General features: G+C 41.8%; 2 protein-coding genes across 6 annotated transcripts in view; one reads left to right on the top strand and one right to left on the bottom strand.

Moving 5' to 3' along the window:
• wwc3 (WWC family member 3) overlaps positions 1-15,150 on the top strand; it is a 39,245-nt gene extending 24,095 nt beyond the window's left edge. The window contains exons 8-23 of the mRNA XM_008407586.2: positions 379-452; positions 2,631-2,879; positions 2,996-3,085; positions 3,982-4,547; positions 5,230-5,350; positions 6,101-6,181; positions 6,277-6,363; positions 7,347-7,542; positions 7,633-7,782; positions 9,490-9,608; positions 10,841-10,988; positions 11,075-11,239; positions 11,349-11,441; positions 12,491-12,721; positions 13,283-13,410; positions 14,480-15,150. Of these exons, the coding sequence (XP_008405808.1) occupies positions 379-452; positions 2,631-2,879; positions 2,996-3,085; positions 3,982-4,547; positions 5,230-5,350; positions 6,101-6,181; positions 6,277-6,363; positions 7,347-7,542; positions 7,633-7,782; positions 9,490-9,608; positions 10,841-10,988; positions 11,075-11,239; positions 11,349-11,441; positions 12,491-12,721; positions 13,283-13,410; positions 14,480-14,546 (2,565 nt within the window). The 3' untranslated portion in view covers positions 14,547-15,150. The remainder of the gene's footprint in view (positions 1-378; positions 453-2,630; positions 2,880-2,995; positions 3,086-3,981; positions 4,548-5,229; positions 5,351-6,100; positions 6,182-6,276; positions 6,364-7,346; positions 7,543-7,632; positions 7,783-9,489; positions 9,609-10,840; positions 10,989-11,074; positions 11,240-11,348; positions 11,442-12,490; positions 12,722-13,282; positions 13,411-14,479) is intronic.
• Positions 15,151-16,363: 1,213 nt separating this feature from the next.
• Positions 16,364-25,754, bottom strand: traf3ip2l (TRAF3 interacting protein 2-like). Of its 5 annotated transcripts, none has more exons than XM_008407587.1 (11): positions 25,538-25,753; positions 25,211-25,328; positions 23,302-23,410; positions 19,797-20,440; positions 19,672-19,714; positions 18,738-18,802; positions 18,567-18,664; positions 17,336-17,404; positions 17,041-17,157; positions 16,882-16,956; positions 16,364-16,785 (listed from the first exon to the last, which is right to left on the bottom strand). In XM_008407587.1, exons 3-11 carry the CDS (start codon positions 23,364-23,366, stop codon positions 16,639-16,641), a joined length of 1,323 nt encoding a protein of 440 aa, XP_008405809.1. In that variant the 5' UTR covers positions 23,367-23,410; positions 25,211-25,328; positions 25,538-25,753; the 3' UTR covers positions 16,364-16,638. The 5 variants fall into 5 exon arrangements, with proteins under 5 accessions (XP_008405809.1, XP_008405811.1, XP_008405810.1 ...); XM_008407589.1 differs by having other exon boundaries at positions 25,262-25,328; XM_008407588.1 differs by lacking the exon at positions 25,538-25,753 and adding an exon at positions 25,391-25,493.
• Positions 25,755-27,004: the final 1,250 nt, after the last annotated feature.

Here is a 27,004-nt window from a genome sequence, read left to right as displayed (position 1 = left end):
TATGTTGATCATTTATGGTTTGACTGACATTTTCTTTCAATTAATCTATTAATAATTGGACAGCAAAAGATGCTTAATAGGAGATTTTGGTTTGTATAGAATTTGAACCAGATGAAGCTAAAAACTACCAGAGTTCTGGCTAGAACATATTCAGATATTTATTTTAATCTTAAATGTTTGTACAGTTTTGGCTTAATTACTGCTCTGAGTGTCTTGTTCTTTCAGCAAATGGCATTTTTTTGACTCTGTATGCTCCAGTTAATAATTAATCAGTAACTAAATTAGTTGACAATTATTTCAATAATCGATTAATCGTTTCAGTGCTCATCTGAGTTGTCAGGCCATGTTAACGTTTTACATTTTCCTTTCTTTCTGAAGTACGGTTCCCAAGATTCTTCCCATTTGGTGGACAAAGTCAAACTCAACTGGCAGTACGAAGAAGCCAAGAAGAAGTAAGTCTGCCCAGCTGTTTGTTTTGTCAGGGGTAGCACTGAGACGCAGAAGCATGCAGCACCAAATCACTAACCCCTGTAGCAACGCACCCCCCTCCCCACCACCACCTCCGAATACTGCCCCCTGGAAGGGTGGGAGGACGAGTTATGAATAGTATTTGGGTCCATCGGCCGCTGAGGGATGTCTGGCCAGCAGAAAGAGCTGGGTGGTCACATTCTTTGCTGGCCTTGCTGCTGCTGACTGTGTGCTGCCTTTGTGTGCTCAGCCAGAATAGGACTGCCCACCGCCCAGCCGCAGCGCACAGCCTGGTCCTCCACAAGGTGGCCCAAAATACAAGCTGTACTTTTAAATGACGCCATTAGACCGCGCTTGACACTGCGGTGTCAAAAAAAGGGCTTGTGTGTCGTCTAATTGGGGACACAAAAAGAAGGCCGTGTCATTACACCGGCTCAATTGTAATCGTTTTTATGAGACTCATGTTTCTGTGGGGACCCACCAATGGCAGCGCCAAGCCATGACATCAGAGTCAGAGCAGCAAAGAAGGGAAACTTTCATGCTGAGTCACTTCTTCTGAAAACCAGCTCATATAAACCAATAATTTTATCAGCTGATAGAGCGATTCCTGAGATTGTTTCAGATCTGAGTGAACCTCCCAGTCGGTTTCCACCTGCAGGAGGACGGGCTGAGGCAGCAGGTCGCAGCGTGGAGGACGAGCGCTGTTGACTTCCTGTTGCCATAAATACTTGTTCAGAGTAAACGCATGTTGAGTTCTGCCAGCAGAGTTAATATTACTCTGTGTAGATGGTTACAAGTGGCTTTTTAAAAACTTTTATTATTAAATATTTATTAGAAGTTGATCAGTTAAAAAATGTCTGTTGCTTCAGTCTGTTTTTACCATTTTCCATGTCTGGATTTGTTTAGATAAAGGAAGAGTTACTTTTACAAAAACCTGCTACCTAAAATATTTTTCCTACTATTTTTAAAATTCAACAAATTGAAAATTAGTGGTGGACTTAACTAACTAAAAAGGTAGTTTCCCTAACCTTATAGCACTACACCAATATGGTATTTAGCCATAGCTAAAGTGCTAACTTCAGTTCAAATTATATCTGACCTTGAAAACTTTTCTTGGAAGAGCTGTTTTGTCCAGCCGTCGTTTTTCTTCATGGGGATGTTTTATGAGCAGCACGCGGCTGTGAAGTTTTGCTTCACATTGATCATCAATTGACATTTCACCGTTTTTAAAGCGGGTGAACCACGAGTAAACTTGAGCTTGACACATGACGTCATCCTTGTAAGCGGTCTTCAACATTTGAACGGTTTCCGATGCTTTTTTTCCTGAGCAGGAAGCAAAGCTTCAGCCACGTGCTGCTCATAAAACATCTCCATGAAGAAAAATGACTGCTGGACAAAACAGCTCTTCCAAATAAAATTCACTGCGGGTAGACGAAACCTTCCACATCAACGCCGCTTGGCACACTGATTGAGAAGGCGTGGTTGAACAAATACCTGGCGGCAGAATCCTGTACTACGAAAACTGCGCGTGCAACAGCGTCAGTCTGAAAACCTTTGGGTACCCCCTCATATATTATAATATTTTGCAGTATGGAAAACTTAAAATGTCATATACTAAATTTAGTTTCTGGAAGTCTACCTGTTTTTGATTTTTCTGCACCAACTTAGATTGTAGAGGCTTTTGAAACAAAACACTAGGATTTGTATTGAGCTAACCGCAGGTCTGAAGGGTCAGCTTTGCACATTTTGCCAGCTTTCTTTTTTCTTTTGTGCAAAATAACTCGAGCTCTTTCAGATTGGATGGGAAACTTCTGTGAATATCACTTTGTAGCGTTACACTGGCCTGTCAATTTTTGCAGTCGTCTGTCTCGGATAACCAGAGACACTAAAGTTTGTGGTAACACGACAATTTTCATCATAGCTGATTTAAGTATATGGAATAACTGCACAAAACTGAAACCGTTAGCTTGTTAACATATCTAGTATTTAAATAAATGTTTGGTTTCTTTTGGTCTCCTTCTGGACCTCAGCATGTGAACTTTGCAACTCAAATTTTTCCTTCCAACATGACTGAAAAAAGTAGCTGTACTTGGCCACTCCTGACTACAAGTCCCAAGTATGAGGAGTAAATGAGAGAAGTGACTGTCTTGCTGTCCTGTCAGGGTGCAGAGCATCCAGCACCAACTCGCGCAGCTCGACAGCGAGAGCTGGTCGGGCCGTGCCGAGGCTGACCGCGACAGGGACTTCCTGCAGCTCCTGCGCGAGAAGGAGGCCCTCCTGCAGGAGCTCATCCTGGTCAGCAAGCAGCCGCTTGCAGCCGAGACGCAGCAGCAGCTGGAGGAGGAGCGCGCCAAGCTGGAGGAGGAGGTGCAGAGAGCCCACATCATCCAGAGCCAGGGAGCCAATCAGAGGTAAGATGGCAGGAAAAAGAACACAAATCCCTCGAGGCCGATTCTGCTTGCGTGTTTGACAACATCAACCAAGTCGGCTGATGTTGTCATTGCGCTTTGGTTTCTCCTGCCGACAGGTTGCTGCAGCAGGAGAAGAGGAACGTCCTGCTCAGGCAGCTGCAGGAGGCCACGCGCATCACCACCTACCTTCATTCCCAGCTGAAGAGGTGAGCCACACGCTGCTGCTTTCCTGCAAAAGCAGGCAGCCTCACATGAGCTACTCAGCCGTTTAACAACTTCGTTTCATGGCCGTTGCTTCTGTTTGTGTTCGAAGTCAATATTTCACCAAGAATCCTCCCAAAAACAAACTTCCACTCAAAAATACCTCTGATCAGGTCACTTTACAGGAGATCCTTCTTAAAGGGACAGTATCATGTAAAATCCACTTTTTTTAGCTTTAGATCACGTTATAAATATTGTTCTCTCATCAAAAACATACCTGGAGTGTTGCCTTGATTCTTTCTTGCATGTTTGAGAAATCCTTTAATCTCCATGGCAACCATTGGAAAACACCTGAGTGGACCTAGTCCTGACTTCGAGGGCAAAGCTCCTTCTCAGATGTTTCCAGCATCCCTACACCTCTCCCCTGGGATTCCCCCACTCAGCTCCTTCAGATTAGCCAGCAGCAATTAGCAAACACTTGGTGGAACTGCTGAGCTCATTATAGGAGCTACTGCTTAGTTCAACACTAGTGAAGAGGTTAAAGAGTTAATAAAGGAGCCATGTTGTGATGACTTCCTGAAGGCAGAGTTTCAGATAAAGCAGGAGTTTCTTAAAGAGACAGAGGCCCAATTTCAATTATGAAGTCAAATTCATTTTAAGCCATATTTGATATATATATATAGCATTTTTATAGCAACTAAAGTAGCATAGTTGTGCTATAAAATAGCATTATGTGACAGGAATTGTCATTCTTCCCCTTTTAAAGAGCTTTTCTAGCTCATGTTGTAGTGGAAATCCATACTTTATTACTAAGCTGTGTTTTTACAGTCAGTGAACTGAGAATAGAGAATAAAAACCACTCTGGACAGTGTCTTCAGAGCCATCTCTGGTCTGTCCCCAGCCTGTCTGCCAGCTCCCTCACGGTCTCCTCCAGCAGCAGCCGCGGCTCTCTGGCCTCCAGCCGAGGCTCCTTGACGTCCAGCCGCGGCTCCCTCAGCTCCATCAGCTTCAGCGACATCTACGGCGTGCCGCAGTACGAGCGCCACGAGGGGACTGCGGAGCCCCTCGACCCCCACATCCGTTACCTGCTGCCCCCAGAGAGCGCGTCCAGAGACTGCTCAGTCTTAAACACCGAGCACCTGGCTCAGAGCAAGAGCAAGCGCTCCCACGACACCCCGCAGTCCCTGGCCTCCCTCTCTTCCCGCTCCTCGCTCTCGTCCCTGTCTCCGCCCAGCTCGCCCATGGACACGCCGTACCACTCTGCGCCGCCGGATTGCCCCCTCACCCAGATGACAGAGGAGTACATGGAGCAGGCGGGGCGCGGCCTGCTGGAGGAGCTGAGGGCGCAAAGTGTGTCGCACGGCGTCCTGATGGGCGGCGAGGACATGCCGAGCCTCTCCGCGCTGCACCAGCTGGACATCAAGAGCCAGAGAGAGAGTGGGGCTCAGACGGCCTTCACCTCCACAGGTAGACGCAGCGCAGCCCTCTCCCCTCCTATAAACTATAGAAACTAATCTGGAATATTTTAGAGCTGCAACTAACTATTTTAGCTTTCAATTTTTCTATTTATTCTGACGATTCATCGGATAAAAAATTTGGAACACTCTGTAGATTTTATTTATTTTTTTATATTTTAAGCCTTTTTTTGTACACAATTAGAAATGCATTAAAATATGTGCATAATTAAAAATTAATTGATAAAATAAACATTTCACTTCCTGAATTGCAATAAGAGAATATTCCATTAGTGGATGATTGATCATTGTGAGAAGCTCAGCTCTTCCTGTTTGACTTGCCATCTATACAGCATAGTGCTAACCTGCTGACACTTCTATTAACCAATTAAAAATCGGATTGCAAAAAGTGCTACATTTTTGTTTTTACAGAAGTGAAGCTAAAACTATGCTGCTACTAGAGGAGTTCTGGGTTGAACATATTTACAACCTTTTTTTCTTCCATCGTAAATACTAAGTGTGTTCTGCATGTTCTGTACAGTTCTGGCTTTGTTGCTGCTCTCCTTGTGGTGTTTTTGTTTCAACAGATTGCTTTTTTTTTCCCAGTCTGTATACTCCAGTTAACAATTAATCGATTTACTAAATTAATCGCTTCAGCCGCAGCATATCCAGATTTTCTACTCCTTTGTTGCTAGGGGTGACGCTACGGGGCAACAGCGCCAACCGGAGCAGCAGGAGAGCCAGGCGAGTCTCGGCGGGGGTTTCCGAGGACGCTCTAGCCACGGACAGCGGCGTGTTCGAGGCGTGGGGTAAAAGGTGAGAGAGCTGTTAAACAGAACATTAACGGGAGCAATATGTTGTTGCCTTTGAATTGAAAGCTACAGCTAATCCCCACAGGAATCACTTTAGTTAGAAATTGATTCAACTACTGCGTGTCCTGAAGTGATTTCTGCAACTTGTTTCAGCATGGAAAGAAAACAGATTTTCCTTAAAAAGTCTTTAATTCAAGGGTCTAAAATTAATTGCTAAAAAATGTCTGATTCATGAAAGATGCAAGTTGGCCTTGAATCACAGGTCTTAAATTTTGTTGTGGCAGAACTGTTTAATCCCGGTCATGTCGTATTTTTTTTCTTTCTCTCAGAACTTTTCTATCAGACAGAAAAGGATGCTAATCTACCCTGGCTAGCCTGCTAGCTAGCTAGCTTTTTTGCCTCTAAACCAAAGATCAGTTTGAGCTCCAATTGGCTCGTGTTTGTTTGTTTTCACCGTTGACCGACTTCTGTTGGCAAACCTGCTACTTTCTGTGCTAAAGCAAACTTTAAAGCTCCGCATTATGAGGGTGAAAGCTGTAGAGCTACACACACGCAGGGTGAGAAACACAAAACCAAACAGGCCCCAGGAATGTTCATGTTTTTGCTGCGTTTGATCGTAACGCAGCAGAATCTCGCACGACATCAACAGAGTTTTATGTCTTAAATTTCATTCAAGGAGGCATCAAAAGGGTCTTGAAAATACTTCACTTTGTCTTACTGAAACCTGCGGATGCGTTGTCTTTTGGTTCCACAGGCCAGAGGAGTACGACGAGGTTTCATACGCCAAAGAGGCGTCCCCTGCAAGCGAGCCCACCCAGATCCAGCTAGGACTGCTGTAAGTCTGTTCTGGTCGAAGAGCGTTTGTAGACGGCAGTCGGGCTGGGATTAGTTTCCCACATGACCTCATGTTTTCTGTTTGTGTTTTTACAGGTGGGAATCCACCTCTCGGTCTCTGCGGCTGCATGTGCTGCAGCTGAAGAATCTGAACTGTTCGAATGTGAGAGAAAGCTATAAAGTGTGAGTATTTTCAGCTGTTGCAATTAAAGTGACTATTTTCTTTTGTAAATGCAGAATAGAAGGGAGCTCAAGTCTGTGACTACAGAACTGGTTTTCTTATTGAAATGATAAAATCTGACTCTGAGACACTGGATGGTTTTTCTGCTCTGATGAGCTGCCAGTTGGTGCTCATGTAGATATCAAGCATACATTTTTTGATTTTTGTTTCTTCTCACAATTGGTAACTTTAAACTGCAATACATACAGAAATATTCACACCCTTTCAACTATTTCACATACCAATTTTGTGTTTGACAGACCGACGCACACTAGTGCAGAATTACTTTTTTAGTTTCCTTTACTGGCATAAGTGTTGTGCACATTTCTATTCACTCCCTTTCAAATAGTCCAGTTCAAAGAATTGAATCTGAAAACATTACATTTTTCATTAATAGCTTTCTGTTGTCAGATTCTCCCAGCATAGCTGTGGATCTCCACTAATTAGTGTCCATTCGTTCTTAAAGTTTTAATTTGTATGTCTAAAATAAGACCTCGAATAATTGAGAAGAAAAATAAAAAGTAATTTAGTCTTAAATACGTTAATCATGGGTCTTAATTTTTTTTTTGTGGAGTTTTTTTCCCCGTGGGGACTTTTCTGTCACGCAAAATGAAACATTTACTTAATGTTAAATATGATCTTTGATACTAAACAAATAAAAATAAAATGGATGTTTTGAGCCACACTCCATACCAGTAGGTGGCGGTAAAGCATACCGAATGTTTCTTACCAACAAAATTAAGAAAAGAAAATCTTCAGATTTTCTTCAGAAACGCCATGGAGATGAGAAAAACAATCCAGTCTGTCAACCTTAGCCCAAAATGAAACATCAAACTACTGAGAATGCTTTCTTCTTCTTCACATGTTCAGCATGAACCCTGTTTAGATCTGTGTGATCCAGATGCCTGAAGCATAACCCAGCCTTTCTTGTGCTGTTTGCCTGAAGGTTTGTGAAGGTCCACTTGATTCCCCTGGACGCCAGCAGGGCCTGTGCGTTCTACTGTTGCACCGCGTTGGAGCCGCAGAGCCAGATGACTTTCAACGAAGGCTTCCGCATCCCCGTCCCCGCCAACGCGCTGGCGGTGTGCGCCCTGCAGCTGTCGGTCTGCTCGCTGGGCCCCCAGGCTCAGGAGGAGCTCCTGGTGGGTCTGACAGGAAGCTGTCGCTGCTGAAGCCGCGCGCCTCCTCAGACTCCCCTCCTGAACCGTGTCCCTCCGTCGTTCCCCCCGCAGGGCACGGCCAAGCTGAGCCTGGCGGACTGCGAGGGAAGCGCCGAGATGGTTTACCACTGTCTGCGGGTCCAGATGCTGACAGACTCGCAGAGGACCCTCAGCCGCCGGACCCATGACAACCAGGAGGACGAGGCGCGGTCCAGAGCCACGGTAAACGGTCTCAGCCACGCGGAAGAACGGCGACTCGCAAAACTATTCACACCCCTTTAACTTTTCTGCGTCAAGGCCACAAATTTCAAGCAGAGTTGTGCATATTTGAGAAGCGGCACATTAGTATTCGACATTTATCATTTTTATGGTGAAAAACGTGTTACTTGATTTATCACCTCATAAATTTCAATTAACAGTTTAATCGTGTTTTAAATGATTAAACTGCATTAAATAATTTAAAACATGATTAAATGTGTGCAGTTTAGTGATATAAATTACACATTTCTGTAAGCTGCATCCTGTTTCAAATTGGGGTGTTTTTCAAGAACAATATTTGTGGAGGTATAATTACCGTTTTTACAGTTATAAAGTTGAGCAAAAACACAATAATTTATAATTTTTATCACCATCACAAGAAGTATTGTGATAAAATCTTAAATCCAAACATTAGTTCTGATCATATGAAGCTTGAGTTCAACATTTGGTCTACATGGAGGTTTAAATTTAACACTGTACACTGTTCCCACTGTGGAGAACAGCAGCAGCAGCAGCAGCAGCCTGGTGGTGGTGGGAGATGAATGGAGCCAAATGCAAAAATACTGTAAAACACCCGAATGATTCCGAGGGTCGCCTTCCACTGTGTTCGTGTTGGAATGGTCCAGTCAAACTCCGCACCTAAATTTAGTCTGTAGATATGCAAAGGCTGGCAAAACGTGTAGTAGTTGGAGCTACTGAATACACACACCTCGCTTCTCTAATTTTAAGTTTTTTAAAATAAAAATTAAAACTGACCTTTTCATCCACTTCATGATCACTCACTACGTTGTGTCGATCGCTTCCAGCCCCCAAAGAAATGCACTGAAGGTTTTGGTTGTAATGTGGCAGGATGTGAAAACGACTGAGTGACTTCAGTACTTTTATACCAATGGCAACAAACTCTGCTGTGTAATATGACTCACCACCTGCAGGGGGCGTCGTGAGCGCGAGTTCAGTCCACCACAGTCTGTCCGTTTGTTGCAAAAGACTGGCTTTTCAAATTTTTAATTATAACAAAGTCCTAATAATACAAGAATACAGTGGTACTGATCCGTGAATAAAGTTCTGATGACACATCAGTGAAGTTCAAAGAATCCAGTCATATTGTTAGGAGAATGAAGTAGAACCCCAACCCGAAAAATAAAATAAAGCGGAGCATCCTGTGAAGTTATACTTTGGTGTCAGTTTTACAGTTAAAGTAATACTTCATCTTCTGACGCTTGTGTCAAACTCGAGGCCCGGGGGCCAAATCCAGCCCATCGTTACTCTTTATGTGGCCCTCCAGACTCTAGAGAGCCACATCAGTACAACCGTCAAGATAACAGTTGTTTGCTTAAATACTGTTTTATCAGTCAGATCAAAGCAGTTTTAATTTCTATGCTGCCAGGTTGCATCTACGTGAAAAGATGCTCCATGTTTAATTTTAAAAAGCACATCAAATGAACACACAGCTGTTTATTATGCATTATCTTAATGGGTTTTATCAGTGCATTCTGACCCAAACCAGTCAAATGACAGTCTGTTGTGGAGCTTCTTCTTTTTTCTTAGTTTTCCTCGTAATTTTAAGACGTCCTTCTGGTGAAATCGCATCTTTATTGTGCTAATATCTTCTCGTCACTGACATGAGGAAGAAGAGTTTGTGTGACGATGGCATTTGCTCTCATATCACAGGACACCGTTTCCACCCTGTTGTCACGCTCCTCCACCTCCACCCATCCGGAGGAGCGAGGCTCGGAGCTGGAGCTGCAGCGGTCAGAGAAGGACGCGTGTGGAGAGGCGACGTCTGAGAGGTGACTGTCTGAGCGTAAAGTCCTTCTGCTCCCAGTGTGTGTGGGGGGGGAGACTGTTTTGTTTTAGAACTAAAGAAACATTCAGACTTCACTCAAGTCTGAATGGAGACCTGAGTGAAGTTGCCCCACCAGTCTTCTTCAGATTAAACAAAATTGGTGCCAAAAGTTTAATACTATAGTATTACAGTCTGTGACAGACTGTAATACTAATAATACAGACTGTTTTGTGGTGTAATGAGTTGATCTCTAGTTTTTTGTTTGTTGTTTTTATGCAATCCTAAAAATTATAATGCCACAAATGGAAATCTTTTGCTGCGCAGCTGATTGGTGCCATATTTCACTTGATTTTGTAAATGTGGACGGGCTGGCTGACCTTTGATGACCTCTGGAAACATTCACTGAAATATTTAAAATGACAGCGGCACAAACGGAAGTTTTATTTGCTGCACAAACGTTTAATTTGAAGAAGGCGAGTCGAATGGAGTCGTTTGCATCAAATGAAGTGTAAACTGGGCGACACGTTTTGCTTTGGATGGAGACGGTCATTTAAAACATGAAGCTATGAAACTGGACGAGTCCGTGACTGGGTGTGATTTGGTGGCTTTTCTGTTGCCTAGGAAACGATCTACAGACGTAAAAGCACATTTGAAATAACTGGAATGCAAATTTTTATTTTTTTTTCCATTTGCGCTCTCTTTATATAGAATTATGTTCATTTATTATGTAAGGATAAAGAAAAAGAAATCTAAACAAAAGAAGGATGTAATCAATCAATCAATTGATCAATTAAAACGAGCTCGATACTTTCCACCAAAGCTGGATGACAAAAATCTTCAGATATCTCATAATTCATTTAATTTGTTTATTTTTCTTTATTTATTCTGGACAATTAAGATGTCTGCCAGTTCCCGTATTAAATTTTCATTAGAATTTGAAGTTTATTGATCTTTGAGAATCTTTTGTTGCTATATTATGCTGTTAATATATTACATAAAACAGCGTTATCGTTTATCGTAATAACCTCTGGGACAATTTATCGTCCAGTAAAATTTATCACAATGACGGGCCTACGTTTTGAATTTTAATCATGTTTTTGGGTTTGAATTGCTTGAAGTCTCCTCGAGAAAATTATGCATCATAGATGATATCGTATCATTCATCACCACCTGGGATATCAGGTTAAAGACGTCTCTTTGTAATTTGTTTTCATGACAAGTGTGTGTGTTCTCCAGGGGCTGGCAGGCAGAGTTTGCGCACAGCGACTACAGCAACATCACAGCGTTTCCAACTCATTCCTCGGAGGGTTTGTCCACCGAGGGCATCTACCTCCCCACCGGGGGGCGCTGCGATCAGACTCCCAGCAGACACTTTTCAGTAAAGGTAAAAGCTGCAGCTGTGTCGAGGTTTTTTCTTGAGCTTTCTTCCTCCATGAACATGAGAATTCAGCAACTCCGACGTGTTTCCAGGTTGAGAAGGCCACCATGACGGAGGCGCCGTTCCCGGAGCCGGTTCAGGTCCGACCCAAAGAGAGGGGGGGTCGCTGGGGTCACGCGTCCCCTTTCATGCGGGGCAGCACCATCGTTCGTTCCCACACCTTCTCGCCTGGCGCGCGGAGTCACTACGTCTGCAGGGTGAGTTCAGCTCCGAAGTAAAATGAACCGAACCGTAAGCTGTGTGTGAATTATTCTCTGGTCCTGAACATTGATTTAAATGTTTTTTGTTTTGTTTTTGTTTTTCCAGTTATATCGCAGTGACAGCGACAGCTCCACTTTACCAAAGAAGTTGCCTTTTGTCAGAAACACCCTAGAGAGAAGAACACTCCGATACAAGCAGGTGCTGAAACTTTACAAACTTTAGTGTCAGGTGGATTTTAAGTGGATGTTTTTGTTTTTTTTTAATGAAAGAAAAAGTTTTAAAATCCTTGGTGGCAGGACCATGCTTCAGCAGGAATACATTAGAGTTGATGGAAGAAAAGATGGAGCTAAATGCAGGATAATCCTAAATAATAATAATTAAAAAAAAAGAAGTTCTGAGACTCAGGTTTGTTTACTTTCTGGCACGTTGTTGTCTTTTTGTCCCATGAGCCAAAATCAAAGTTGACGGGACTCACTGACCATAAATGTTCAAACTAATTTCTTATTGTGAACACCTAATTAATTTACTTGTAAAATGTTTCATTTTTAATTCATCAATAAACTACACATGTTGTGTTCTAGTAAAATGTCCAAAGTAGCCAGATGTGGGTAGAAAAGGAATCTAAACGATAAAGATCCTGCGCTAATTAGCCTAATATAATGAACACATGCATAAAGTAGGGCTGTAACTAACGATTACTTTATTAGTTAACCACTCGATTATTCTGATGATTAACTGATTATTTGGATTCAAATATTTGGTACTGTCTGCCAAATTTTCCATTTGAGTCTTTTATCTAATAGAATTGCATTACAAGATGCAAAATTCGACTCGATTTCTTTTCCTTTACAGAATTTGAACCAGGTGAAGCTAAAATGACTTGATGTGTATTTAGTAGAGAATGTTTACAAAGCTTTCCCCCATTTTAAATGTAAGAATATATATATTTTTGTACACTTTTGACTGACTTACTGCTCTGTGTGGTTCTTTCAGCTGTTTTTTTTTGAGTGTGCATGCTACATTTAACGATTAATCAATTAGTTGACGATTGTTTCAATGATCGATTGATCACAATAAAGCCGATTAATAGTTTCAGCCATAGAGTGAAGCTTGTTGGATGTTTCTTATCCAATTTGCTGTGAAGTGAAAATTCAAGCAAAATTGTAAGCAGGTTTTTTTGAATAAATCCTTCCAGCATCTTTGTAGGCTGTATAGTTCAAGACGTGTGTTCGTGTGTGTGCCAGCAGCAGTCGTACCGCTCCTCATTGGCTGAGCAGCCAACGCGGACCTCTCTGGACCTGGAGCTGGACCTCCAGGCCTGCAGGACGCGCCAGCGGCAGCTGATGGAGGAGCTGAGCGCCCTGAGGGAACTCAAGCTGCGGCTGGAGGAGCCGCAGGCCAGCGACGCCAACGAGCTGCCCTCCTGGGCCCTGAGGGACGAGCGCTTCCGCTGCCTGCTCAGAGAGGCCCACAGACAGGTAAAACCGGACATGGCGACGTTCACGCGAGACCGCTGCCTGAAAACTGACGGCTATTTTCGGATATTGAAAAGGGGGAAAGTTCCAGGTTTAAGACGCCTTGAGTCAGATGTAGTTGCAGTCCATTTCCGCTGTGGTTTAGTGTGTTTTATTTGCCGTTTCCTTTAGCTTACATCAGAAACCTGTCTCTCATGAACAAAGTGTCCATGTAACATTTATTTCCTTGTCAGGAAATGGGCTACCCTGAACAGGTTAAGTAGCAAAACACAACACAATGTGGTCCGCCATTGTTTTTAACAGGCCGTTCATTCGTTGCAGTGCGTACCGTTTACACGCGCTGCTGCTGTGCTCGGTGTACCATACCGCATGTGCGCTTTCATAACCGCTGCGTACTTCACACCAGCGCCATTGAAGAGATTTTATTTTGAGGAAGAGCGTGAAATGATGCTTATGCTTATACGGACTGCTTCTCACCTCCGTGGGGATTGTTGCAGAAACGTTTCACTCGGGGGAGCTTTGCTTGCCCCTCAGCAGCAAGTTGACTGGTGTCGCCCCCTGCAGGCCAACCAGAGCAAGCAGGAGCAGCGTCAGGAGGAGGCAGCAGAGAGGAGACTGAGGAAGGCTTCCAAAGAGGTTTTGCAGATGAGAGGGCAGAACCAGAAGGAACCCCTGCCGGTGCAGACATTCAGGTTGGAAAACAAATCCACATCTCTTCACTTTACATGAATTTTAATGCATTCTTTTTTTTTTTTCATAAAACTTCTTGCAAAAATAGCTTTGTTTGCCGAGTTTCCAACAATGTCTGCTTGCAAGCAGCTACAATTTCCCTCATTAAAGCAGCAGTAGTTTTTGTTGGCACACCAACCCTGCTGTAAATTATTGGGATATGACAACCATTTTCAGGCATGCCACTGCAAGAAAACAAGAGACCAGGAGTACTGCTTGGCTTCTGCTGCTTGTTAAAAACAAAAATCCAGCACTTTAATGCTAGCAAATTAGCTTCACCGTGTAAACAATGTGCCAAATGAGCATTTTAGCCAAATCATAAGTGTTTTTCAACTCTAAACTGTTGTAAATTTGAAAGCCAATAGGTTTTAATCATATCAGACGATGTATGTTTAAGTAGGGATGATGGCCTGAAAAGATCAGCACTTTATACGAAGGTGTCCATTGTTATTGGGCAACTTTTATTCCAAAAGGCAGGTTTGACTGAAAAATGGTGAAGTTTGACAGAGATGCGCCAATCTTAAACAAAACATGATGCTGGGGTGTGATCACAGATCAAGTGAACGCTTTCTTGCATAGTCAACAAGCCTCATGTTAAGAAAACAGAACGCTGCCAAAACGGAACCAAACATGAAGCTGACACATTTTTCCAAAGTTTTATGGGAAGATGAGAAGCTGCGTTGATTTCCTTTATTTTCCCTTCTTGTCACATATCCAAAAAAGGTCAAAATAGTTTAGTTTCCTGAGCTTTTCATCTCTGCAGCTCCTCCAGAGTTACCACGATCCTCTCGGCTGTTTCTCTGTTGCTCTCAGATCTACCATATCTGATAAATTGTCACAACTATATCAGTGTTTGCAACAGCTGCAGAAAATAGGCTCAGTAAAATGTGTTGGCTAAACTCCAAAAGCTCACATGAATTGTTTGGGTAAAGGTGGAAAAGGAGGATATAAAAATAAAGGGGTCAACTATAAATGCACGCTGCACTTTTCATTAACAGGTTTTGCATTAATCTGCTTAATTTTTTTCTGCAGAGAGAAGATGGCTTTTTTCACCAGACCAAGGTTCAACATACCTCCTTTGCCAGCTGATGATGTATGAGGCTCACCAATGTATTTTGTGACTAAACATGAAGTATTTGTCCTTTTTTTTCCCCCTGAGCTCATGAAGTACAGAACAGTTTCTGTTAACGATACCAGACATGTGACCTGCAGATGAAGACCTGAATGTTTTTGACATTTTCAGAAGCCTTTGTGTGCCTTTTTTTTTTTTTTTTTTTTTTTTTTTTTTCACAAACGCCACACTGTTCTTTACCACCTGGCTGTGTAATTCCTTTTTTTCCCCACGGGTGAGACGACGATTTTCAGACCTGGTTTCTTTCTGATCCTACTTTGGTTTGTGCTTACAAAAGGGTGTAAGACGGGAACAAAAGTCAGTTTGGACAAATTTACTGTACTGTAACTTATTTTATAGTACTTTTTTTTTTTTTTCCTTGAAGGAAATGAAACACTTCCTGCTTTTGAAATGTATTTTGTAGCTTTTGAACAAATAGCACTCCAGTGTTTTTACAACCAGTAAAATGAAACTATTGTCTGATATTTGTTTGTTACTTAAATCTTGAGAGATATTTACATGAAAAATGTGTGTAACCATTTATTATGTTGTTTTGTCCTTAATAAAGTTAATATTATTATGTACCTTTCAATATATACGAGACTGTATTCATATCTTTTTAAATTGTAGAAACATTTTGAGTGAAGATAAAAGCCCATGAGTCTGCATGTGAACACCTGCTGTCGTGCATTTCAGGTGCAGGAGTTTTTATTTGTTCGCTGGGATGAACAACACCTAACACCTATTCTGCCGACACAGACGTTTTTATTTAATTAAATTTTTTTGCTTCAAGTGTGTCACACAGCGTTGCATGCAGATTCGTCTCAAACCGCACATGGGTTTTGATGACCCCGTTTTGAGTGCATTTCTGCCGATTCTTGAGAAATCGTACCGCACAGCTGCGTCAGCTGCTTATCTCAAGACTTCCTGTCGAGGCGTTTTTCTACGCGAGCCGATGAGAGGAGCGCCGCCGGCCCTGCGGAGGAGGGGAGAAGTGGCGAGACTGGATTTCTGCTGCATTCCTTCTGCAGTTTACAATAAACACGATGTTCCCATAGCTTGCCACTTGAAGGAAGAAAGGGGGGGATGGGGGGGGGGAAATGCCAACATCCCTCAAGGCAAAAAACAAAAAATATCCAGGCCTCTGCTTGTCTGATCGATGGTAACGAGACGACTGCCGTCGCTCCCAGAGACAAATGTACACAAGTTATCTTTTCTGCATCTTAATTTAATTTATAGTTAAAATCAAAACAATTGTGTAAACGGATGTAAAGCAATGGTTTAAAAAGTAAAAAAAAAATAAAAATGAAATTTTTTAAATGACTATAAAAACAGCAGGTGTTTGAAGTGATCAGGCTGATATGAGATCCTAGAGTCACTGAGTGAAAATAAGAAAACCAATCTAAACATGATCTGACTGCTTTGATTTGAAACAAAAATGATCCCTACTGCTGCAAAATAAACATCTCTATAGTGAAACTTTAGTTTTTAATCAAACTTGAGAACTGTAAAATTACGGGGGGACTGGATTCCTTTTGTAACTCTGTAGGAAGCCTGTCAGCTCTGGTTCTGACATTCCTCTAGTTGGACTATGTGCTTCTCTTTTTTTGCAACAAGAAATTTCTCCTAAGCAAGAGAAAGTGTATCTTCTTTCAGCCAGCTGACAGGCAGTGCAGGAAATAGAAGCGCTTACAAAGAAAAATCCTGCACTTTCTCTGTCTCTAAAGAAAACCCCTACACTTTACACAACCTGAGAAACTGCAGCGATTTTGTCTTTCTGTACCAGACGTCACTACAGTTTTTACTTTGTTTAACCAAGTTGCACATTTGTGACTTGCTTATAAAAATTAATGAGATTTTTAAACTGTTTTTAAAAAACAAAGGCAAACTGAACAAGATGTAGCAAATAAAAAAACCTCCCCAATCCACGTTTCACGTCGACAGTTTTCTCTTTGTAAATAAAAAAAAGTTAAAGAATCTACAAAAGCACCTGAGAGTCTTTACAATCACAGACTAAATGAGGACAGGCGCGAGGACAGCGTCCCCGGTGGACGGGGGACACTGTCCTCGGGTCAGCGCTCTAAATGGGGATGGAAACGATGGTCGGCAGTTCCCCGATGGGGGGCGGGTTGTACTTCTCCACCCTCATCAGGCGTCGGAGGATGTCGTCCCGATCACGTGGCCAGCCGTAGACGTGAGTGTTCTGGAGCCAGTTGGGAACGTGACACTGTTAAAAAACACAAATGGAGGCGCCACGTGGTTATTTTTATTTTTCTCCTCTCAACGCTGTAGATCCATGTTGCGTTACGACTGCGGCGCTTACCTTTTTAGCCCCGGGAAACAAAATGGGAATAAACCTGAAATTCTTGCTTCCGTTCTGGATGAACTCATTCTGAAGCTGAGCAACACACACACACACACACACACCAGTGAGTCTGGGCTGCGTTTTAAAGACGAGCTGAGAAGCGGAGGCGACTCTGACCTGCTTGTGGATGTAAACGGTGTTGAAGGTTCTCTCGTCGTTCTCCAGGTCGAAGGGAGACGTGGTCACCGTCTCGTAGTACTTGGGGCTGATGATGATGATGATCAGGTACTCTTTCTGAGGGAGCAGATAAACATCATTAATCATCAAACTCCACCGGAGGACGGCTTCCAAAGGCAAGTTTACTCTTGCTCCGGATGATGCAACAGTCCATCAAAGTGATGAAGAGATTTTTACCTCTGACAGGTTTTTAATGTGTTTCCATTTTGTCTTAAAGGTGTTGATCTGCTCTTACCTCACTCAGGTACCGCTCCATGAAGTCGATCTTGCTTATGCTTCTGTACTGCTGCTCAAAAATGTCAATCTAGAACAAAGACATTTGTATGTCAAGCTCTTAACTAATGGAGGTTCACACAGTCAGAAATGAGCATTTATTGTTGAAAAGTGTTGCTATAAGCAGGGTTGCAGTGCAAACTTCAATCTAGAAAAACTGGAATTTCACTTGGGTAAGTCTGGGTAAGTGTTGATCAAAGTCCGACTTTCTTGAATTAATTTCATATTTAATTACAAGAAAGATAAAAATTGGAATTTCCAGAAGATGAACTCCTAATCAACAATCATTGTGGTTTTGGAGCTGATGACAAACACATTTAAAGGTTAAAAAAAGGGTAATTTCACTTTATTTGGTCCAACTTCTGGTTGTTAAGCTAGACCCAAAGTCTCCAGCTGAGATGCCAAGCAAAGTATTGATCTTCCTACTGTTTATATTTTATTTTAAGACAGTTTCAGCACAAAAAAATAAAATAATGGTGGAACACAATTAATATAAGTGGTTGTGTTTTAAGCTTCAAATCAAGGAGGGAATTATTAGTTTAAGATTTTCTCATTTTTGTATCGTTTCCTCCCCTTCATCGTTTATATGAATTATTATTTCAACTTTATTTTCATAATTTTATTTTTCATAATACTTCATTGTAATCATCAGGTTGGGCCTGGGAAAAAACTAAAACAAAACACGTTCCTCATTTTGGTTAGAGAAATGACAAAGTAAATTTAGTAACGCAGAACCTCAGACTGAGTGAAGCATAAGGTAGACATGAAGGGAGCATGTTGGCATGGCAACATTAACAAGGTGTGGTCAGCTGTGTGTCGTTGGGACGTCCCGTCCCACCACATGTTCTCTGATCTTAAATGTTGGCGCTCTAGTAAAGTTGGTCCGCAGTGTGTGTAATCAGGTAACACCATCACCGCTGCTTAAAGCTCTGATCATTCTGCGATGCATTCACTTGCACTCAGACATCTGATGTTTCCTCATTAAGAACCAGTTCACACATGTTTACATCCAACAGAGCAACAATATGTGCTATTAGTTACTAATAAATTGAACATTTTGAGTTGGGATGTTTGGACTTGTCTGTAAGGGATTTCTAATGAGTATTGAAGTGAACAGGTGCTGCTTTATTTTCCATTAGGAAAGTCAAATAGTCTAAAGCGTAACCACAAAAAAAATGTTGGTTGCCACATACGTGAGTGTCGAAGCCGTTGTGTCGCAGCAGAGCCACAAACTTGATGATCTCGTTGACGTGTTTGTCGTTGTCGTTTTCGTACGTGACGAAGACCCGCCCTGCGTTCAGAGACGGACAGTTAGAGGCAGCTCTGCAGCGGCGCCGGCTGCTGCTGCGGCCGCCGAGACTTACTCTGCTCCAGAGAGAGCGGCGTGCTGTACGTAGGATGTCTCTCTTGGACCGGGATGTTGTGGCCGCTGCAAGGAAACACAAAGCACTTCAGGGCCAAACTTTGTGAGGCTGGTTTAAAACTCGAGCAGTGGTGCCAACGTAAAGGTGTCTGAACGTTTCATTGCGTAACGCAGAATGATCAAATGATCTGTTTTGGTCTAAAAGCCAGCAGAAAGTTTTGGTCTTGACACAAAATGACAGCGAAAAGTGAAAGGTTTCTGCTGCAGCAACAAAAGTTGAACATTGTTCGACTTTCTTGTGTTGCGTCTACACGTTTGAGCTCGAAATTTCCCATGCACGAATTATGCCATCGCACGAGTTCCACAGGAAGTGAATGAAGACGGACGTTTCTAGATTAATGTTTATAACAAAATGACTTCCTTTAAAATTCCCTGAATATAAAAACCTGAAAAACAGGAGAATCTTCAGATGTTTGGTTTGAGATGATAAAATATTTCCTGAGACATTTTTTAAACACACATACGGTGGGGGCAGTTGCCCAGGGCGGCCACTGAAAGGGGTGGGACACCCAAAAACCGGAAAATAAAATGTCTGATCTGTCAGATGTCCCCTGAACAAGTTTCCTACTCTTTGTATGCATGTCTAATGGAGAAAGTTTCCCTTGATTGTTGCTGATAACTGAGAGACTACCTGCGTTCTACTACAAGAAAAACTAACAAAACATCCAAAACAGATAACTGCTTCCATTTTAATTGGTTGCAGTGCAGCAGGAGGAAGGGGTTGCCAGGGGCAACATTGCTGCAAAAACCACAACTGTGTGCATATTCATATTTCAAGCATTCAAAGTCAGGCATGGTGATTAATCATGATTAATCACAGCATCAGAGAGATTAATCAGATTTTTTTTTTAATCAAATGCAGGCACTAAACTCACATGTGTGTGAATCCAGCTCCAGGGATCCTGCACTCTTCTGGGTCTAACAGACAAAAGACAGAATCAAGCAAACCTGCCAACTGCACACTGAGCGAGGCTGTCAGAGAGCGGAGGACCAGACTTACAGTACGGGCTGTAAGCTGGGTTGTACTGAGGCCAGGCGCGGTTGTTGGCCACGGGCCGCCTGCTGAAGGCGTCCGCCGGGCAGTGAGCACAGCAGGGGGGCCCCTGCGGCGGGCATGAGTACGGAGACAAGGTGTGGTGGTAGAGCTCGGCCGAAGGTGGGTTGGAGTGCAGCGACAGCGGCTGCTCCAGGCTCATGTGGCTGCCGTGGCGGCTGGGGAGGGAGGCGGACTTGTCTCTGGACAGGCAGCTGTCCTGGGAGCAGCTGGAGGAGTAATCCTTATGGCCCAGGCAGGACGGCAGGCTGCTGGGGTAGCTGGTGCAGCTGCTGGCCAGGCTTGGGTGGAGCATGTTGACCTGGCTGGGGAACGGGGTGGGTTGGCTGTACCCGGCAGGGAGGCTGTGGGGCAGCTGGGAGGAGCAGAAGCTGGAGGAGGGGAACAACAGGCCCTGCTCCTGGTTCCACCCTCGCCGGCTGAACATGGAGTCGTCGGGGAAGGGCGCGCGGTCCAAGGGCCGGTGGTGGGCGTCGAGGTCGGACGCGGGGTCCGCTTTGTGGACTGTGCTGCTTTTTCTCTCCTCTGTGTTCATGGTCTCATCGTCCTCTTCGGGCGTGTTGTGGCAGGTGCTCAGCTGGCTGACATGACTGAAAGCAGAAATAAACACTGTAAAACAAAAATACTTTTAAAATTTTACAGTAAATAAGACTGTTAGACTGTGAACTACAAAACATTGTCTTACTGTAGAGAACACATCAAATAAAAATAACTCAAGAAAGATCAATTTCAAGTAATTTTTACAGTTATGAAATGTAGAAGATACAGAAATTTATTACAAAAATCTTTTTTTATTATTATTTAAAATTCAAAGAATTTTAGAAATGTACATTTTTTAATTCATAGAAAAATGCCATACTACTGCCAGCAGTAAATCATGCTAAAATTAACTGCACTGACGGACCGAAATGACAAATTTAGCTGATGTTTGCATTTAAAGCTAAGGTGTAAAACTGAAAACAAGACTGAAAACGTCATTTTTACAGAGCATGGAACCACAGTTCTCAAACTGAGACAATTATTGTTGTTTTTGACCACATATACAGGCTAATTAACTTCTTTGCAGAGCAAATCAATAAAAACAGGCAAAAAAAAAATCACTGATCTTTGTTTTAAAAAGCTAAAAGAATCAGACAGATCAGTGTTTTCACCGTCTGATACTCTCTCCCCTGTTGCTGCTGCTCACTGCTGCTCTTTTGATTGCTTATTGAAACATTTGTTGAGATGCATTTCCCATTACAAAGCAGAAACTGTCACGGTTTTGAAAACTAAAGGAACACCCCTGTAACCTGTGATAAAAATGTAGCTATTAAAACAGTTGCAGGGCAAGGCGGGCGTGTTCAGCAACGCGCTGCAAACTGGTTATCCAAGAAAACAGCCCGACTCATTATGCAGCTGCTTCCATCTGTCCTCCACTCTTCACTCTGATCACTATAAACAAAAGCCCACAGACGTCCTGTGCACAGTTACACTGTAGCATAAACAAATGCAGTAAATGTTAGCTGCAAAACATAAAACCAGCTATTAATAAATGTTGGGCATAATTATTATTAGTATAAAAATCTATATTAAATTATTTTGCAGCTGTAAGAACAACAAATTGAAATTATTTTATGTTTTGATTTATATGTTAGCGTAAATACCATGATGCTATTTTTGGGCTGAACAACGTGTCGTCATAGCAATATGAGTGTGTGCCACATTCATATCGCAGAGAGAGACTGTTTGGAGTGTGAAAATTCTTGGCTAATATAGTCAAAGTTTTAACTTTTAAGCTGGTTTTATGCTAACATTGTCATGGTTATATTGACCAGTTTTATCACAATCACAAATTTTGCCAACGTCACACAGCTCAACTATTTTTACAAGATATCATAATGAAGGAAATGTCACCCTGGGAATAGCATCAGATCCAGCTTAACAACGGTCTGCCAGGAAACTAGTGGGATATGCTAACCTCTACTAGCATTACTGGCTACTAACTGAGTAGCTTTGCATTTCAAATACTAACATGATATGTTAAATAATTGATATCCATTACACGTGTAAGTGTTTAATATGATGAATAATACCACCAGAAGTGTAAATAGACGGTTTATATAACAGCCTGCATTTTAATCCCACGGCTGCTGTGTTGGTTTTACTGAGAAACACCAGACTTTACCTCTTCAACTTTTTGAGACTTCCTGTCTACCTTTTGAGTTTGAAACATGGACAACTAAACTTGAGAGACAAATCTGGAAGCGTCATCCTTCAACCATACTACAGAGTAACTCAGACAACAGTGATATATATACTTTTTGCCTTCTGGTTTGTCGTTATTAAAAAGCAGCAAGTCAAGAAAGTCCAGGTTCTGTTGCAGTACCGTCTACAAAACGTCTCAGCTCGGTGGCTATCTGGAAACTTTAGTATTTTACTGAACTTCCCACAGAAAGAGTGAGAATAGCTGTCCTAGGTCACCGAGTGAAACTAAGCCATGATGCTGAACAGAAACCTCTGTTTTAAATCGCAATGGGTTTCTAAATGTCCCGAAAAAAATTTGATGATTGGACTGTTTAAATCAATAAGGGATAATCCTTTGTTTACGAGAATAGTCCTTTTTATTTAGGGTTTGAATGCAGGATCATCCTAACCATATCAAGACATTCTCAAACTATTTTAGAAAAGACATACATTTACAAGTAGCTACACATGTATAGTTTACTGTTTTAAATGTATTTTTTTCATATAAATCACTTGTTTGAATTGTGCACTGGCATTAATCAGCAACTGAGAAAACATTATGATGCAATCTATTAATTCATATTAGGAAAAACAGAACTCAGATGTATTACTGAGTCCTTTTTAATGGTCAGTGATTATACAAAAGTCAGGACCAAAGAAGTGAAGAAATAAATGAATAAGAAGGTGATAAATATTGTGATTCCTGTTTAAATTGCTCACATTATAACTATTTTGTTCTACAGTTATTTTTTGCTGCGACAGCATTTTTCATTCAGTTCATCTTTTTGTTTGTTAGTAATGAATAACTTTGGATAATTATAAATTTCATTTCAAACAGGTTTAAAAAAACAAACAAAAAAAAAAACAAGAGAACAACCAGGACATAGAGAAACATAACCAAGAACGGAATAATTAGTTTGCTATTACTGTTCTGTTTGAAAAGGAGCAGGAAGAGGTGAACACTTATTTAATCAATTTAATTTTGACATTATTTCAGCTCCACTAAACCACGGTAGTGCGACTCGTCAGCTGGAGGTTGTTTCTCCAACAGCAGCAGGAACCACAGGCCCCAGGGCGCTTTTCATTTCTCTGCCTGAAACGCGCCGACGTTACGCTGAAATGTGTCCTGCTTCCCTAATTTCTTATTACAAAGACCCATCTACTGACGCTCGCTAAAAACAACTTCCTAACAACACAATAAGAGCTCGCAGATTCTCGTTGTTCTCACCTATTTGGGACAGGTACAGAGCAGACCGAGGTGGGCAGCATCGTTGGGCTTATTCCATCTGACATCCATGTGTGTGTGTGTGAGCCTCCTTTAAGATGTGTTTGTACTTCTGTAAAGGATAAAACAAACACAGATATCTGATCCAAAGGTCAGTACAGGCAGAGCTGTGGTGTCTTGCTTTTCTTCTCAGCCCACACTCGTGTGAGAGTGTTTGATTTGCATGCGTGCGCACCGGGACATGACAGCGTTTCTTCCACACAGGGGACTTTTCTCTAAGTGAGTGGAGTTAACACATGGGAATCAGGAAATGATGTTGGTCATTTGCGCAGGGGGAGAAATCAAACCATTAAACAGATAGAACAGATATTCACCCACTGACAGATTTCTCGTTTTTGTGATTCGTCACCACTTGGATGTTTCAGATCGTCAAAACAAACTCTTCAAATGATGATTTTGCTCATTAAAAGTTGAAATTTCCCCTATGTTAGAATGTAATCACACTCTTGTAATGATGTGTAACGATGGCACTTGACAACATGTAATGTTTCAGTTGCTGACTGTGTTCTCTGACTTTGCGTTTTTGTGTTTTTATGATCTAAAGCGCTTTGTTGCTGAAACGTGCTATAAAAATAACATTTGATTAGATTGACTTATTGGTGATTACCCACAATGCTCTGTTCGGGTTCACTCACTGCATCTCGACCTGGTTACGGCCAGATCTGCAGAATCAAGAGGCGCGTCCCAGAGCAGGCGAGAAACTAATTTATCAGCGTCTCAGTCTTCCAAGCGTTACAAACCCATAACGAAGGTTTTAGCCAACCAAAATTATTTCAAGAGTCCTTCAACAGGGCCACAAGGAACCCAGAGACAACATCTAAAGCACTGCAAGCTCATTTAAAGTCAAAGTTCATGATGTAACAATAAGAAAAAGACTGGGTGAAACAGCATTTTAGAAAAATAATACCACACCAACAGTTAAACATGGTGGTGGTAGTGTCATGGTCACAGTTGAGTTAAACAGCAATAAAATAATCAAAACACACCAGCATGTTCCCTGCTGAGCGGTTAAAAAAAAAGAAAAATAAGAAGGCTCCAAAGTGGCTCTGTGAGCAATGTCATCTTAAATAGGTTGTAATGTTTCTCCAGTGTAGCGAAAATAATACGGCAAAGGAGCGGGCCAAAATTCCTCCAGAGACGAAAAAGATTGATTTCCAGTTATCATTAACTTTCGATGGTGGTTGCTGCTGTCGAGAGTGGTGCAACTAGTTATTAGGTTTGAGTGACAATTACTTTTCCACATAGGGTTATGCAGTTTTGGAAATTTACTCAATTTATCTTACCTGTCCGCTACTAAAATTCGATCTAAAAGGGCACATATTTCTTTTTTTCACAACACCGTATAACTAATACAATTCTGTAGCACTGCTTTTGCATTTTAAGGCGTCTCTTAAAACATTGGTTTAAAAACTTTACGGCTTCCAAGCAACAAAGCAGCACTGCAACCCAATTATGATCATTACAAGTCCATGACGACAACAAGAGTCATAACAACTGATATTCTATTTTTAGACAAGTGGAACACAAAAGTTTGGCTAGAGCTTCTGGTAGAAGTAATCATGAAACGGATGTTTGGAGGTAATTTCAAGACCCCAACATGGGTGTTTAGTGGCCCGTTCTGGGTTCCCGACCCCACCTTCGGAAAACACTAGTTTAAAGCACCATCTCCTCATGTTTAAATGCTCCGTGATGTTACAAGCATTTCTGTTGACGGGGAAATAAAGTGGAGAGCTCTCTCTTCAAATCTGCATATAGGTTATTATCATAAGAGCCGTCTAAGCTAGTTTTAGGTTCGACGGCTCTAACACCCCCCCCAGAATTCCCGTAAATGAAAATAACGCTCGCTGATAACCTCTATGTGGTCGCACAGATAAAGCAGCTCGGTCTTTCCACTGAGGCTGACCCAGATATCGCTCCGTCAACTCGGACTCACTGCTCAACCTTCATGCATCCGTACACCTCCAGACACTCTGTAAGAGAATTATACGAAAAAAAAAAAAAAAAAAATTATATATATATATAACCCTGTCACCTCCAAAACGCTTGTATGTTATCCAAGGGTCCATGAGGACACCGGTGTCCTCGTGACAGTTACGGGGGCTTATTTAAAAACCTTGAGCTCAATTATCCAAAAATAACAGACGGAATAACAACATGACGCAACTCCAAGTTAACTTACCGTCGGTGCTTTAGGTGAAAAAGTCTCATTTGAGTAGCTTAGCCAAAACTAGAAAAAGTGTGTCGCTACTCCGGAACTGAGAGTAAGTGTACAGTTTTCAGTACCGTCGTCCCGTCATGCCAGGTGGATGCTAAAGTGAAGCTTCAACTCGAGGCGAGGTGTTATTTAGTGCAGCTTTACCGCCCCGACACTGAAACCCCACCTTCCACCTCTTCCTCCTCCTCCTCCACGCAGCATGGGCGACACCGGGGACAACTGCTCAGCTTCCTCTTCTAAACTACACCAAACTAAATTTATCTTTTAACATTATCTCATTATAGATTACATATGTTAACAATTTATCATCCAGGCAGGGGCGGATCTAGCCTTTTTTTTAAGTAGGAGGTTTTGGGAAGGGAAATTACCCAGCAGGCAAAAATATATAGCAATTTACACAGATGAAAATCACTGAGTGTTTCTAAAAGACGCAGCATAGGACAGTGCAAAGAAAGCTTGCTGCACAGAAACGGTCCAAGTGTTGAGAACCTTGAGTTGGAGTGAGTGGGTTTAACTATTTAGTAAAGTAAGAAAGGTCTTGGTAACAGTTTATTTGAAAGGATGTTCATAAGACTGACATAACACCTGTAATGAGCATGACGGAGTCTTCATAAATGTTTACAACTGTTGTCATGAAGTGTCATTCGGTAAATGATGACACTAATGCAAAGCTGACACTTTTAATCGACTTTTAATACAAATTTTAATAGAACTTTGCATCAAATGGGTAATTATTAACCAAATAATGCAAATTTTACACTTTTAATTAAACTTTTATTGCAACTTTGCATTAATAGTGTCACTATTTACCAAATGACACTTCATGACAACAGTTGTAAACATTCATGGGGACTCCTTCATATTCATGACTGTCATGTTTATGACAGTGTCATAAACCCCTTCAAATAAGGTGCTACCAATGTCTTCATCATTGCAGAGCCCTGAAGGTTTAAGGCAGGTTTTCAAAATGAACTCTAAAATGAACTGGTAGCTATGATTTTAACATGTGGAAAGTCCATTACAATAGCCTGGAACGACAGGAAATGTGAGCATGAATAAGCATGTTAAGTTCCTGTTTTGACACAAACCTTATAGTTCAAATGTCCAATCTGCTGCTTGATCGGAGAAAAACCACGCTCTCCAGCTAAAGGGAGATATTTTTTAACCTGACTAATTTCTTCGTTTAGGCTCTCAAGTAAGCCAGACAGAATAATTCAGAACTTTGGAAGGCACAATACAGCTGAATGTTAACATAATTACTTTTTTTGTGCTTGCTTTTTGAACAAAATTTAATACCCTTATTATCCCTGAGAATTTACACTGAAATGAATTGTGATCATGTTGATTAATGTGCATTGTCCTAATCAAATAAATGAAAGATTGTTTACATCACTTTTCCAGTTTATCCACACCCCTTCGTTTTGGCACTAT

The sequence above is a fragment of the Poecilia reticulata genome, linkage group LG4 (assembly GCF_000633615.1).
Source record: "Poecilia reticulata strain Guanapo linkage group LG4, Guppy_female_1.0+MT, whole genome shotgun sequence".
Taxonomy (NCBI): Eukaryota; Metazoa; Chordata; class Actinopteri; order Cyprinodontiformes; family Poeciliidae; genus Poecilia; species Poecilia reticulata.
This window is presented reverse-complemented; position numbering and strand designations above follow the sequence as displayed.